The following is a 14,288-nucleotide window of genomic DNA, read 5'->3' as shown; positions in this document are numbered from 1 at the left end:
GCATGCATGTGTGTGCACAGACACACACACACACACACACACACAAAAAAAAAAAAAAAAAAAATAAAGGACTATACTGTTAAATGTTAAACTTACTGCCAAAGAGCTGGGCATGGTGGTACATACCTGTAATCCCCGCTCTTGGGAGGCTGAGACAGGAGGATCGCGCGGGTTCAAAGCCAGCCTCAGCTACTGAGTGAGGCTCTCAGCGACTTAGTGAGACCCTGTTTCCAAATAAAGTATAAAATAGGTCTGGGAGGATAGCCCGGAGGTAGAAAGCCCCTGGGTTCCACCCCTAGTACCACCAAAATAAATAAATAAATAAATAACTAGGTCTGAGGGTGTATCTTGGAGGTAGAATACCCCTTGGTTCAGTCCCCAGCAAAACACACACACACACACACACACACACACACACGGGCTGCTCCTCGTGTCCCATTACTGCCCTTTTAACGTCCACAGGGTCTGTAGTGATGGCCCCTGTTTCATTCTTCATGTGAATAATTGGTGATTTTTTTTTTCTTTTTGGTGGTACTGGGGTTCCTGGAAGCCCTTCTACCTCCGGGCTACGCTCCCAGACCTATTTTATATTTTATTATTTATTTATTTATTTATTTATTTATTTATTTATTTATTTTGGTGGCACTGGGGTTCCTGGAAGCCCTTCTACCTCCGGGCTACACTCCCAGACCTATTTTTACATTTTTATTTGGAAACAGGGTCTCCTAAGCCAGCGCGCGCGGCTGGCTTCGAACCTGCGCGATCCTCCTGTCTCCGCCTCCCCAGCGCGGGGATGACGAGCGTGCGCCACCGTGCCCGGCTAATTGGTGATTTTGATCTCTCTCTAAACAGGTTTTGTTGGCCATTGGCCGGGATGCCTGTACCAGGAAAATCGGCCTGGAGAAGATCGGTGTCAAAATCAACGAGAAGTAAGTGGTGTGGGTGTTGCGAGCTGCCGCACAGAGCAAGACAGGGCAGCCCGGGGCAGGAAACTCGCGCGCATGTGTGTGTTGCCGGGGACTGAATCCTGTGGTATTCTACATCCAGGCTATACATGCCAGACATTTTTATTTATTATTTTAAAACAGGTTGCCGGGCGTGGTGGGCACGCTTGTCATCCCCGCGCTTGGGAGGCAGAGACAGGAGGATGGCGCAGGTTCAAAGCCAGCCTCAGCTACTTAGTGAGGCTCTCAGCAACCTAGTGAGACCCTGTTTCCAATTAAAGTATAAAATAGGTTTAAGGGTGTAGCCCAGAGGTAGAAAGCCCCTGGATTCTATCCCCGGTGCCACAAAAAAAACAAGTTATCTACATGTAATTGCAACTCTTTGAGCAATTAATCTTGAATTTCCATATCCTATAGAAAGCTGGTACTATGGAAAATGGGTGTCATGTTTTTGAAAGGGAATATAGCCCAGAGGTAGCAGAGACCCTGGGTTCCTCCCCCAGTACCACAATAAAAAACAAATAAATAAAAAATTAAAAAAATCTTAATGCTTTAAGTTTTTCGTAGAGAAGTGGGTGCCAGCTCTGAGTCAGTCATTCCATCCGTCCTCCAGGGCTCTGACTGTTGCCCTAAGGAGCTCCTGCACGCACAGCGGTCCAAGCAGAACTGTGGCGTGTCTCCACCCACACCTGTGGCTTGGGGTGAATTTTTATGTCCTTGGTCAGGCACAGAGAACAATTCCAAGGCTCCTCCTCCTTTTTCTCCTCCTCTTCTTGTCTGGAGAGAACACGAGGTGTCCAAGAAATATTCATGCTTTTACCAGAAAGATAAATCGTTATGAACTGCAGGAGCCCATATTATTTTATTTTATTTTATTTTATTTTATTTTATTTTATTTTATTTTATTTTATTTTATTTTATGTTACTGAGGAATGAACCCAGAGGCATTCTACCTCTGAGCGACACTGCTGGCCCTTTTTATTATTTGTTTGTTTGTTTGTTTGTTTGTTTGTTTGTTTGCAGTACTAAGGATGGAACCCAGGGGCATTCTACCCTCTGAGGTACACCCTGGGCCAATTTTTTATTCGTTAATTTGAAATAGTTGCAAAGGGCCTCACTAAGTAGTAGCCAAGGTTGTCCTCAAACTGTGATCCTCCTGTCTCAGCCTCCCAAATGCTGGAATTACAAGCCCGTGCCACAATGCCCGGCTTTATTTTTTATTTTGAATCAGGGTCTCATTGAGTTGCCGAGGGCTCACTAAGTTGCTGAGGCTGGCCTTGAACCTGCGACCCTCCAGCCTCGGCCTCCCTAGTCCTGGGATTCTAGGCGTGTACCCACTCCACCGAGCTCTCCAGCCCTATTTTATTTTTTATTTTGAGACACCGATTTTAGACATTCGGATAATCTGTGGTGCGTGAGTTCTTAGAAGGAGGCTTTTCCAACATGTGGTCAGTCTTAGGATAGTGCTGGCCAGCACTGCCCTTAGTCATGATATGTGTGTGTCTGTGTAATATATATATTTCCTCAACACTACTAGGAGTGGCAAAATACCAGTCAATGATTCGGAGCAGACCAGCGTGCCCCACATCTACGCCATCGGGGATGTCCTGGAGGGAAAGCCCGAGCTCACTCCGGTCGCCATACAAGCAGGCAAGCTGCTGGCGCGCAGGCTCTTTGGGGCCTCCCTAGAGAAGGTACGCGCCCACTGTGCTGATCCACCGGCGTGTGTGAGCGTGTGTGTTATTGGGGATTGATCCAAGCGGTGTTCTACCCCCAGCCCTATTTTTAATTTTTATTTGGAAACAGGGTCTCACTAGGTTGATGAAAGTCTCACTACTTGCTGAGGCTGTCCTCGAACTGTCATCCTCCCGTCTCAGCCTCCCAAATATTGTGACTACAGGCGTGCGCACCATACCTGGCTTGATATATCATCGTGTGTGTGTGTGTGTGTGTGTGGTATTGGGGTTTATTTTTTATTTCTTTGCACATATATATTTCTCTTTATATATATATTTTTATTGGTGCATTGTAATCATACATCACATTGGAATACAAGACCTGAGAGGATATACAAGCACACATCATCCAATCAGCCCCCATCCAGCCCCCATCCCATTCCCTCCCCCTCCCTCGATCCCATGCTTGTTTGGTGATTAACTTTGATACATTTGTTTACGCACATCATGAGTTTTAAAGAGGCTCCATCCTCCCGCCTCCCACCCCCTCTGATTGGTCACCTTAATTGCTCCTCTCTAGGGCCCTTTCTACAATTAGATCTCCTTCCATTACCTATTTATTCCTAGTTTTTGCGTATTAGGGAAAGCATCTGGTTTTTTATTTTCTATGATATGTCTCGGTGTATGGCGCATTGCAAGTTCTGATCCCACTCTTGACGGCCCTGGCACTGGCCTTGCCCCCTGGCAGACTCTGATCCTGGCCTTGCTGGCTCCAGCACTGGCCTTGCCTCATGGCAGGCCCCAATCCCGGCCACGCTGGCCCCAGCACCGTCCTCACCCCTCGGCAGGCTCTGATCCCGGCCTCAGAGGTCCCAGCACCGGCCTTGCCTCACGGCAGGGTCCGATCCCGGCCTTGCTGGCCCTGGCACCGGCCTGACCCCTCAGCAGGCTCTGATCCCGGCCTGGGAGGCCCCAGCACCGGCCTTGCCTCATGGCAAGCTCCGATCCCGGCCTTGCTGGTTCCAGTATTGGGGTTTAAACCCTGGGCCACATGTGTGCTAAGCATGTGCTGTCCCACTGAGCTGTATCACTAGCCCTGAGATAATATCAAAATCCATACAATTGGGCATGTGGCACACACCTGTCATCTCAGTACTTGGCGGGCTGAGGCAGGAGGATCCCAGGTTCAAGGTACAAAAAACAAACAACAACAACAACAACAACAAAAAAGAGGTAGATTGCCACTGAGCTCAATCCCCAGTACCACGGAAAGAGAGAAAAATATCAGTACAAGTAGCATTTGTGTTCTCATTTTCCCAACTAAAGATTGCTCAAAGTTACAATTTGCAGTTAACTTACTATTTAATAATAATTATTATATATATTTTTTTGGTACTGGGATGGACCCCAGGGGCATCCTACCTCTGATCTATACCCCCATCCTGTTTTATATTTTGTTTTGGAACAGGTCCTCCCTAAGTTGCTGAGGCCATCCTTGAACCTGTGATCCTCCTGTTTCAGCCTCCCAAGTACTAAGATTATAAGCATGAGCCTCCCGGCACTATTTCACTATTTAACAATTATTGTGAATATATCTTTTTTTTTTTCCGGTACTGGGGCATTCTACCTCCGAGCTACACCCCCAGCACTATTTTCTATTCTATTTTTGAAAAGAATAACTGGCCGAGGCTGTCCTCGAACCAATATCCTCTGGTCTCCGTCTCCCAAGTACCGGGATATCAAGCATTTGCCGCCACGTTCGGCTGAATACATCTTTCTGATAGAAATATTCTGTCATTCAGAAGATGCTATGCCGGGCGAGATCAGGGATGGCCCGTTCCCACCCCGGGGCCGTACAGATGGGCGGAGGCCATGAGTCAGACAGGCACAGATGAATCACGACTATAATTAGGCTCCAAAGAATGTTCTAGACAGTTGCTTTGGGGCCAGGGAAACGATGACTTTCCTTTTTCTTCTTTGGCACCGGGGCCTTCTACCTCCAAGCTACACCCCAGCCCTTTTTATTTTTTATTTGGAGACAGGATCTTACAAAGTTGCCGAGGGTCCTGCTAAGTTGCTGAGACTGGCCTCCAAACTAAAATCCTGCAGCTCAGCCTCCCACGTACTGGGATCACGGGGGCTGCGCCCATGCGCGGCTGGGTGGAGACAGCCTTCTGGACAGCTGGGACGCTTGCCGCCCCTGGTGTTGAGCCTCGGGAGCCTGGGCTGGGTGCCTGCCCTGGCTGGTGACCAGCCGGTGGGTGGCACCCACCGGTCTCCATGCGTGTAGCAACTAGGAGGACGGCAGGTTGGAGGCCAGCCTCAACAACTTTCAAAATAGAAAACAGAACGGGCTGGGGTGTAGCTCGGAGGTCGACCGCCCCTGCCAGTGTTCGATCCCCAGCACCCCCTCCCCACAAAAAAGGTCTCAGTAAATCAAGGACTGTAACCCGTTGCGTTCCAGTGTGACTACGTTAACATTCCCACCACGGTGTTCACCCCTCTGGAATACGGCTGCTGTGGATTTTCCGAAGAGAAAGCCATCGCCGTGTTTAAAAAGGAGAACCTCGAGGTAACATTGCTTCCTGGGCGTTTTGAAGACTGCCCTTCTCGCCAACCGTTGATCTTTGAGGTCATTTTTTTTATTTTGCTTTTTTGCACGGCACTCCAAGGGTTTTTTTTAGTCTAGGAAGCTGGATTCCCGGCTGGGGAGAATGGAGGCTGCTGATTGGCTGCGGGCGAGGATGTGAGGGCGGTGGGCGGGTGCAGAGGGTCCTCCAGGAGGACGGGCTGGGACCCGCTCGGTGTCTGTCCACAGCCGGGGATAAAGCAGCCGTGCTGCGAACACACCTGGAACCGTCCTTAGCCAGCAAGAAGGCAGGAGATGGGAGGCTCTAGAGAAGGTGCTCTGGGATCGTCAGGCCGAGAAAGGGAAGGGGCGCAGGGAAGAGAGCAAACGCAGGGGCTTCGGATCAGTGAGAGCGGGAGAGGGGAGGCTGGGGCGGGAGGCCCAGGAGGGAGGATGCTGCCCCCGTGAGCCTCGTGCTGGGGGTTACAGGGCACCAACAAAAGATGTGAACGGAAGGTATTAAATTCAGCTGGGCGTGGTGGCGCACGCTTGTCATCCCCGCGCTCGGGAGGCGGAGACAGGAGGATCGCGCGGGTTCGAAGCCAGCCTCAGCTACTTAGCGAGGCTCTCGGCAACTCAGTGAGACCCTGTTTCCAAATAAAATATAAAAATAGGTCTGGGAGTGTAGCCCGGAGGGAGAAAAGCCTCTGGGTTCCACCCCCAGTACCACAAAAAAAAGAAAGAAAGAAAGAAAGAAAGAAAGAAAGAAAGAAAGAAAGAGAGAGAGAAAGAAAGAAAGGAGGAAAGAAAGAAAGAAAGATTAAATTCTGTCTGTCTAGCAAATGAAGAAGAATACAGTCGGGGAACGAGAGAAGTAGTAGGTATAAGTTAGAACTTTATTCCACAAGAATCCAGATGTGTACACGGGGCACAAGGCCTTCCAAGATCCTGGGGAACGGAGGGAGCAGAAACGGGTCAAAGCAAGAACGAGGAATTGAAAGGCCATCCTGACTTTATTTTTTGTGGTGCTGGGGATTGAACTCGGGGCCTTGTGCCTCCGGAGCGGGGGCTCCGTACCTTCCCCGGGCCGGCCGTGACCCTGCGGTCGCCCTGCTCGGCCTCGCAGGTCCTGCATGGCAGGTGTGCGCCACCGTGCCCCGCTCCGGTAAAAGTTTTATTTATATATTTATTTTTTAACTAATGATAGAGCAAAACAGAGCCATGCCCACTGGAATTGCAGCTCCCTCCCAGGAGCTTCGGCTCCAGCGCTCCCTCCCCTCCAGGCGATCACGTCGGACCCTCAGACTCTAAATTCCTGGAACCTTACGAAGACTCGCCTTTAGAGAATTTTGTTTTCTGGATGGCTCCGCAGACACTGACCTCGGCCCCTCCCCTCTCAACTCGCAGGTGTACCACACCCTGTTCTGGCCTCTCGAGTGGACAGTCGCTGGCCGAGACAACAATACTTGTTACGCAAAGATAATCTGCAACAAGCTGGACCGCGTATGTGGGGGGCCGGGAGCCGAGCCGCTGTCGCTTCATCTGACTGGACCCGGGCGCCTTCTCTCCAAGCTGCACGCCGGCCCTTTCTTTATTTCTCACTTGGAAGCAGGGTCTCGCTAAGTCGCCGAGGCTGGCCTCAATCCTGCCATCCTCCTGCCTCCGCCTCCCAAGTGTGGGGATGACGGGCGCGACCTTGGGGCCTTCCTGGGCTGCGTCCACATTTCCAGTTCGACCTGAAGCCTTAGGATTATTCCCAGGTTGCGCCGTAATCCAGATCCGCACAAGTCAGGAATTTCCGTCAGACTAGCGAACTCCCTCTTGCAGCGGGTGAATCGCTTGTTCTGAGAAATCCGAGTGGAAGCAGCTCCGACGAGCGTTTCCCGGCTCGTGTAGCGGGTCCGCCCAGCGGCCCGTCACGGCACGTCGCCTGCTCCGCGCCACAGCCGAGCCCTTTCCCGCCGGAGCTGCTGTGAATCTAATGAATTAATTCACTTATTTGTTTTGTGCTCCTGGGGTTGAACCCTTTATGTGAGGACTGAACCCAGGAGTGTGTAACCTTCAGACTACACCCAGGCCCGTTTTAAGAAGTTACTACTATTTTTATTTCGAAATGGGGGCTCACCAAGTTGCTGAGGCTGGTTTTGAACCTGTGGTCCTCGTCCCTCGGCCTCCCTCCCGCCCTCCCTCGCACTAGGGGTTGAACCCAGGGACATTCTGCCTCTGAGCTGCATCCCCACACCGATTTTATTTTTTATTTTGAAACAGGAATTGTTGAGGCTGGCCTCGAGCCTCCAGTCCTCCTGTCTTAGCCTCCTAAGCACTGGGATTACAGGCATGCGCTTCCACACTCAGCATTTTTCTTTTAAGATTCAAAACAGGGTCTCCCCAGCCGCTGAGGCTGGCCTCCAATCCGTGATCCTCCTGACTCAGCCTCCCGAGTCCTGGGATTCCAGGCCCCTGCCACCGCGCCCTCCGGAACGCCGTCGACGTTTCCTTCCTGTTCGGCCCGCTCACCCCTTCTCTCTGTTTCTGCCCTTTGTTAAGGATCGAGTGCTGGGCTTTCACGTGCTGGGGCCGAATGCGGGCGAGATCACGCAGGGCTTCGCGGCTGCCATGAAGTGTGGGCTCACGAAGCAGCAGCTGGACAGCACAGTGGGCATCCACCCCACCTGCGGGGAGGTAGGCGGCGGGCGGCCATGCGCAGGCACGGCGCGGCTTTTCCTTTTACTGAGAACTGTATTATGCATTATTTACGCATTTATTTTTGGTGCTGGGGATGGAACCCAGGGGCATTCTACCTCCAAGCTACACCCCCAGCCCTTTTACTTTTTATTTTCAAACAGAATCTCACTGAGTTGCGGAGGGCCTCACTAAGTAGCTGAGGCTGGCCGCGAACCTGCGATCCTCCCGTCTCAGCCTCCCGAGTCCTGGCTTGACAAGCGTGCGCCGCCGCGCCCGGCTGTACTGTACATTTTTATTGATTGGCTGACTGGCTGCTCCTGGGGGTTGATCCTACCTCTGAGCGGTGTACACCCCAGCCCTTCTCATTTTTTCTTTTGAGAAGGCCTCGCCAGGTTGCTGACAGCCTTGCGACCCTCCTGTCTCAGCCTCCGGGTGCAGGGCTGGCGGGCGCGGGCTGGCTGGCTGCAGGCTGTGGTTCCAGCGGCCCACCGTGCCTCCCCGCCATCTTCCCCGCCAGGTCTTCACCTCCTTGGAGATCAGCAAGTCGTCGGGCCTGGATATCACCCAGAAGGGCTGCTGAGGCTAGCCCCGGGCCGAGGCCCCGCGTCCGTGCGCCGACCTGAGCGGCGGCAGGTGCCCGCCTGCCTCCCTGACGCCCTGGCTCGCAGCCGCGAGGGGAGCCAGGGCCGACGCCGCGCCAGGCTCCACGCCCCGACGCCCTGCACCCTCCAGGTGCTGGCACATCTGCCCCGCCAAACACCTTTTCGGTGCCAGGTTGGCTCTCAGGTGGCGTTTTCCGGAGGTGGCCCTGGAGGCACGGCTGTGGTGGCGTCTGGCTCGGGCCCCAGTCACCGCCGTCCCAGGCTCAGTCCGGGCACTCGCCGAGCCGAAGCCTTGAACGTCCCCAGTGCCGCTGCACACGGGAGCGTCTCCCCTGAGAGCCAATCCGCGTGTTTCTTTTATATGTTCACTTCCAGTCACATTAAAATACAGTCTTCAATGCCATACTTCTTGTGTGCAGTCTCTTTTCAAACTGGGAAAAATGTTTTCTAGGCACAAGCTATTTCACGGTAGCGTGGTACTGCACGCGCGTAACTCAGTACTTGGGAGGCCGAGACAGGAGGATCGGAGGTGTAAGGCCAGCCTCAACAACTGAGACCCTGTTTTTAAACGAGAAATAAAATAGGGCTGGGTGTGAAGGTAGAAAGGCCCTGGCGGGGCTCCAGGCTCCTGCGCGGCGAGTGGGGTCGCGTCGAGGCCTCCTCTTACAGATGCGCCTCCGTGGGATCCAGGCCTTAGTGGGCAGACGGGCAGCTGGACGAGGGCTCCTGTGGACCTGCTGTGGAGGCTCCGTGTGGGACCCCCGTCTTGGGAACCGCGTCTTGGAGCCCCCATGGTGGGTCCGCGGCCAGCGTGGACCAGCAGCCGGGCGCCATGGCGCACGCCTGGATCCCAGTGCCCGGCGGCGAGACAGAAGGGTCGCGGCTTCAAGGCCAGCCTCGGCCGCTTAGTGAGGCTCTCAGCAACTTAGTGAGACCCTGTCTCCAAATTAAAAACAAAACAGGCTGAGGGTGAAGCTCAGAGACAGAACGTCCCGGGGTTCAACCCCCAGGACCAAGTAAAAAGTAAGAATGAGCCCAGGGCCCGGTGAGGCTCGCGGCTCTTGGCCTCCTGCCCTGGGGGAGGAAGCCATCGTGTCAGGAGCCCGCTCAGGACGCCCACGGGGCAGGGCTGAAGTCCACCGTCCGGTCAGCAGGAAGCTCAGGTGTTCGCCTGGACTCTGCTGAGGCCAAGCCCGCCCTGGGCCGGCGGCTCCAGCTCCCCCCAGAGACTTTTGGCCAAATCCGCCCAGTGTGACCCCCCACTCCGCTCCCAGAAACTGTGAACGAATACATGTTTGTAATTTTTTTTTTTTTTTTTTTTTTTTTTGGTGGTACTGGGGTTCCTGGAAGCCCTTCTCCCTCCGGGCTACACTCCCAGACCCATTTTTTATATTTCATTTGGAAACAGGGTCTCCTAAGCCAGCGCGGCTGGCTTCGAACCTGCGCCATCCTCCTGTCTCCGCCTCCCAGGCGCGGGGATGACGAGCGTGCGCCACCGCCACGCCCGGCTCCTTTTTTTCTCTTTTTTTCTTTAATTTTGAAACGAGGTCTTGCTACGGTGCCGAGTTGCGGAGGTTGGCCCTGAACCTGCCATCCTCCTGTCTCAGCCTCCCAAGCACTGGCTCTGAGAGGCAGGCCTCTTGCCTTTCTGCTTCTTGGTATCCAAGGTGCCCACCAGAGTCGGAGGCCGGCCTTGACCCCACTACTATCCTCCTGTCTCGGCCTCCCAAGCGCCGGGATGGCAGCACAATCTGGCTTCGATTCTTGTTACTCAGTCCCTCTCTGCAGCCCACACCGGCCTTATCCGAAGCTCAGGCTCTCTGGGACGTAGGCCTGGCCTCTGATGCTTAAAACCTCCAGGGTCCTCAGAAGTCCCCAGGCGTCTTCAGGGAGCTGGGACTCCGGGCCGCCGCCTGCCGTGCCCAGCGTGACCGCACGAGGGCGCCGGCGCGCAGCGCCCACTGCGCAGGCGCGAGGCGGGCCGCCTGAGGACCAGGGGGTCCTGGAGTCAGAGGATGCAGGTGGGAGCAGCATCGCCCGCCCCTCGCGGTCCACGGCGCCCCCGGGAGCGGGAGGCTCAGTCTCCCTCAGACAGGGAGGGTGGATGCTCCCCCGCCAGCCCGCGGAGGTGGCTAAAACCGTAATGGCCATTCGGAACGATTCCAAAACCACAAGACAGCTCCCTCCATCCTGCCCCTGCGCCTCCTTCCCTGAGCTCAATGGCGCCGTTTCCTCCTCCAACCACACGGTGGCGCCAGAGGCCGCGGCTGCGCCCCAGGCCCTGCGTGCAGGCCCACATTTCCTGAGGGATGCTGTCTTCCAATATATTTTTTTTTTAATCCAAATATTTATGGGCATTGGCGTACACAGAAATGTTTGATTCGCCACACGAGGTCCTTTTCTGGTTTCTGTGTGTCTGTGTTTATTGGTTTACGTGATGATATTCTGTGATCATAAATAGCTATACGTCTATTTTGGGAAAATACATTCCAGTGAGAAATTGAATCACTGGAAAGCATTATAAGTCATCACATTTTTAAAGTAGGGTCGCCAGACCATGGCAAATGAAAGCCACCTCACGTGGCACTCTTGAGGACCCACGGAGAACACCTTCATGGTACCTCGGACAGACGCGGGCTTTAATTTTCCATGTTTTCTCATGCATTCCTATAACAGTCAGTAGGTTAAACATCAAAAGCATAATTCCGTATTTTATTTAAACCAAAGGCACATGTGCACTGCCGGGCGCGGTGGGCACGCTCGTCATCCCCGCGCTGGGGAGGCGGAGACAGGAGGATGGCGCAGGTTCGAAGCCAGCCTCAGCTACTGAGTGAGGCGCTCAGCAACTTAGTGAGACCCTGTTTCCAAATAAAGTATAAAATAGGTCTGGGAGTGTAGTCCGGAGGTTGAAAGCCTCTGGGTTCCACCCCCAGTACCACACACACACACACACACACACACACACACACCACCCCAAAACCCCCAAAATGATTGCTATAGAAATGTTGATAACTATTTTTCCTATCATTAAGTTCCTCCCGTATGTGACTCGGGGAATTGATGCAGTTGTTTTCGTAGTTGATAAAGCGCTGTCTTTGCTTGAAATAGAGTGGATACAAATTACAAAAATTAGAAGGAATTTTCGGTCTTTGAACCACTCAGTGTAGCTGACATGGTTTGATGGTCATGGCAGAATATCTCACCTATGTTATAAAAGTGCGGTTATCAGATCTAGCAGGAACATCGTTTGTTTAGGCGGGTTTTTTTTTTGTGTGTGTGTGTGGGGTTGTTATTGTTCCTCTTTGAGCTTGTGAACCGAGGCAGGAAATAGAATCACACTTAAAACAGTCTCCAGATCTTTCTTTATGGAGGGCTATTGAACCCTGTTCTCTCTGGTCTCCGGTTAGCTTTTTTTTTTTTTTTTCCTTTAGAAAACTCCAAACTTTCTCTTTTTATTATTTCAGCAATTTTTCTTGCTGCTAAGATACAGAAAATAATATAAGCAAAAAAGGCCAAAGCTACTGAACAAGAGAACCAGGCCTGCCCCTTGTTTCCCCCTGGGGTTGAGGAGGGAAAGAGGTTCTCCTCCAGTGTGTGGGTTTCCCGGTAATGAAATGTAACATCTCTGAGATTTCCTGTTTCCATAAGTTAAAAAGGACTTTCTCTTCTCTTAATATTTCTGAAGATTTATTCCGAAACAACGGTAAATATTCTCCCAGCCGAATAAAACTGAAGCTGTACTTACTATCCTTTTTATACAGAAAGATCACAGCCCAAGTGCCCGGTTCTAATCTGCCATGATTACTTCGGGGCTAATCTAATGATGTTATGTCTCACAGGATGGTCCGCGGGGCCTGAAATTGTAGAACTGGAACAAATTCTAACACAACTAGACCTTAATCTGCATTAGTAAAGAAGACGAAGGCGTCGTGACCGCGTTATCCTTCTGAGCGTAGCCTCCACGCCCAACTCTAACGAAGGAAGGCTGCGGTCGGTTCCCCTTTTGCATTTTAACTCCATAAATAATTTGTTTTTCCTCGTTTGTCCACTCTGTGAGCCTTCCTAAGTGAGACCTTTTCCACAAACCTATGTTCATAAATATCTTTTTTCAGATTCCCACCGTTATATACAAAATGCCAAGTCTTTCTGAAGACAGGATGTTTTTTTTTTTTTTTTCTAGTGTAGAAAATGTGACTTTATCCGGGCGTGGTGGCGCACGCTTGTACTCTGGAGGCTGAGACGGGAGGATCGCAGGTTCGAAGCCAGCCTCGGCTACTGAGTGAGGCGCTCAGCAACTTAGACCCTGTTTCCTAATACAATAGAAAATAGGTCTGGAGGCACAGCTCAGAGACAGAAGGCCCCTGGATTCCACCTCCAGCACCATAAAAAATTTAAAAAATGCGATTTTAAAAATAAAATGCATGGTACAAATAGGCTTGCAAATACCACCTCCGTGCACCACCCCTGAGGGTGACCCCTGAGGACCTCCTGACCATTCTGTGGTCAGCAGAGCACGTCGCTCCCGCCACATCCCCAAGATGGCACTGGGCCGGGACTGCGAGGCTGGATGAGACGGAGCTTGGGGGACTTGCCTGGAAATTCAGTTAAGTGTGGCTTCACAGCTGACATCCCTCAGTATTTGCTATGTTAGTATACTAATAATATTTTATGTAGAAATAAATACAACAGGGTAAACATATCGGTAGAAATATCGGTGGCCATTTCTACCACAGGAGGATCACATTTACACCTTCCTGCAATAAGCCGCATTCACACCCACCGGAGATGTGGCGATAGTAATATGCACCTGACAACGAAGATGAGGCAGACGGAAATCTCAGAAAATCTCAGCCGTGAGGTGACAGGAGGGAAGCGTTTCCTATGAGAATGAACAAGACAGCGGTGTGCCGCTGAGCGCGCCATGGCGAGGCCATTGACAGCCTCGCCCAGCCGAGATGGAGGGTTGAGGGAAGGGATGGACTCGGGATGACGCGGCCTGGAATTAAGATTCTTCTTTCTCTCTCTCTCTCTCTCTCTCTGTTTTTTTTTGTTTGTTTGTTTGTTTGTTTGTTTTTTTGGTGGTACTGGGGTTCCTGGAAGCCCTTCTACCTCCGGGCTACACTCCCAGACCTATTTTTACATTTTTATTTGGAAACAGGGTCTCCTAAGCCAGCGCGCGCGGCTGGCTTCGAACCTGCGCCATCCTCTTGTCTCTGACTCCCAAGCGCGGGGATGACAAGTGTGGCCACCATGCCCGGCATCTAAACCCTATTTTTTTAGGAACCCAGGGGCATTCAACCTCCAAGCTACACCCCCTGCCCTATTTTTATTTGTTTGTTTGTTTGTTTATTTATTTATTTTTGTGGTACTGGGGTTCCTGGAAGCCCTTCTCCCTCCGGGCTACACTCCCAGACCTATTTTTACATTTTTATTTGGAAACAGGGTCTCTTAAGCCAGCGCGGCTGGCTTCGAACCTGCGCCATCCTCCTGTCTCCGCCTCCCAAGCGCGGGGATGACAAGCGCGCGCCACCACGCCCGGCGGAATTAAGATTCTATGGGGCGTGCATCCGGATGGACCCGCATATTTCTCTAGTTGCAAGTCGTGTTGAGATTGGTGAAGGTCACATTTGTAAAGACATTTTTTCTTGCTTTCCTCCTCAGACGTTAACTATATGTGTTTTACCCCATAAGATGAGTCAAAACAACAAACTGTCCAGTGTTACTAACCTAGGAGGAATGATACACACCGAATTTGGCCTGGGAATCCTGGCCCACACCGTCCTCCTTCTCTTCCACGTTCTGTCGTCTTTCC

The 14,288-nt window shown here is 52.0% G+C and overlaps 1 protein-coding gene across 1 annotated transcript in view; it reads left to right on the top strand.

Annotated features, from left to right (window-relative positions):
* The window catches only part of TXNRD3 (thioredoxin reductase 3), a gene marked incomplete at both ends in the record, with an annotated part of 31,665 nt that extends 23,211 nt beyond the window's left edge, over positions 1-8,454 (top strand). The window contains 6 exons of the mRNA XM_080718228.1: positions 853-929; positions 2,482-2,638; positions 5,085-5,192; positions 6,597-6,692; positions 7,737-7,871; positions 8,392-8,454. Of these exons, the coding sequence (XP_080574354.1) occupies positions 853-929; positions 2,482-2,638; positions 5,085-5,192; positions 6,597-6,692; positions 7,737-7,871; positions 8,392-8,454 (636 nt within the window). The remainder of the gene's footprint in view (positions 1-852; positions 930-2,481; positions 2,639-5,084; positions 5,193-6,596; positions 6,693-7,736; positions 7,872-8,391) is intronic.
* Between the last annotated feature and the right edge of the window lie 5,834 nt (positions 8,455-14,288).

The sequence above is a fragment of the Muscardinus avellanarius genome (assembly GCF_963383645.1).
Source record: "Muscardinus avellanarius genome assembly, chromosome: 22".
Classification (NCBI taxonomy): domain Eukaryota; kingdom Metazoa; phylum Chordata; class Mammalia; order Rodentia; family Gliridae; genus Muscardinus; species Muscardinus avellanarius.
This window is presented reverse-complemented; position numbering and strand designations above follow the sequence as displayed.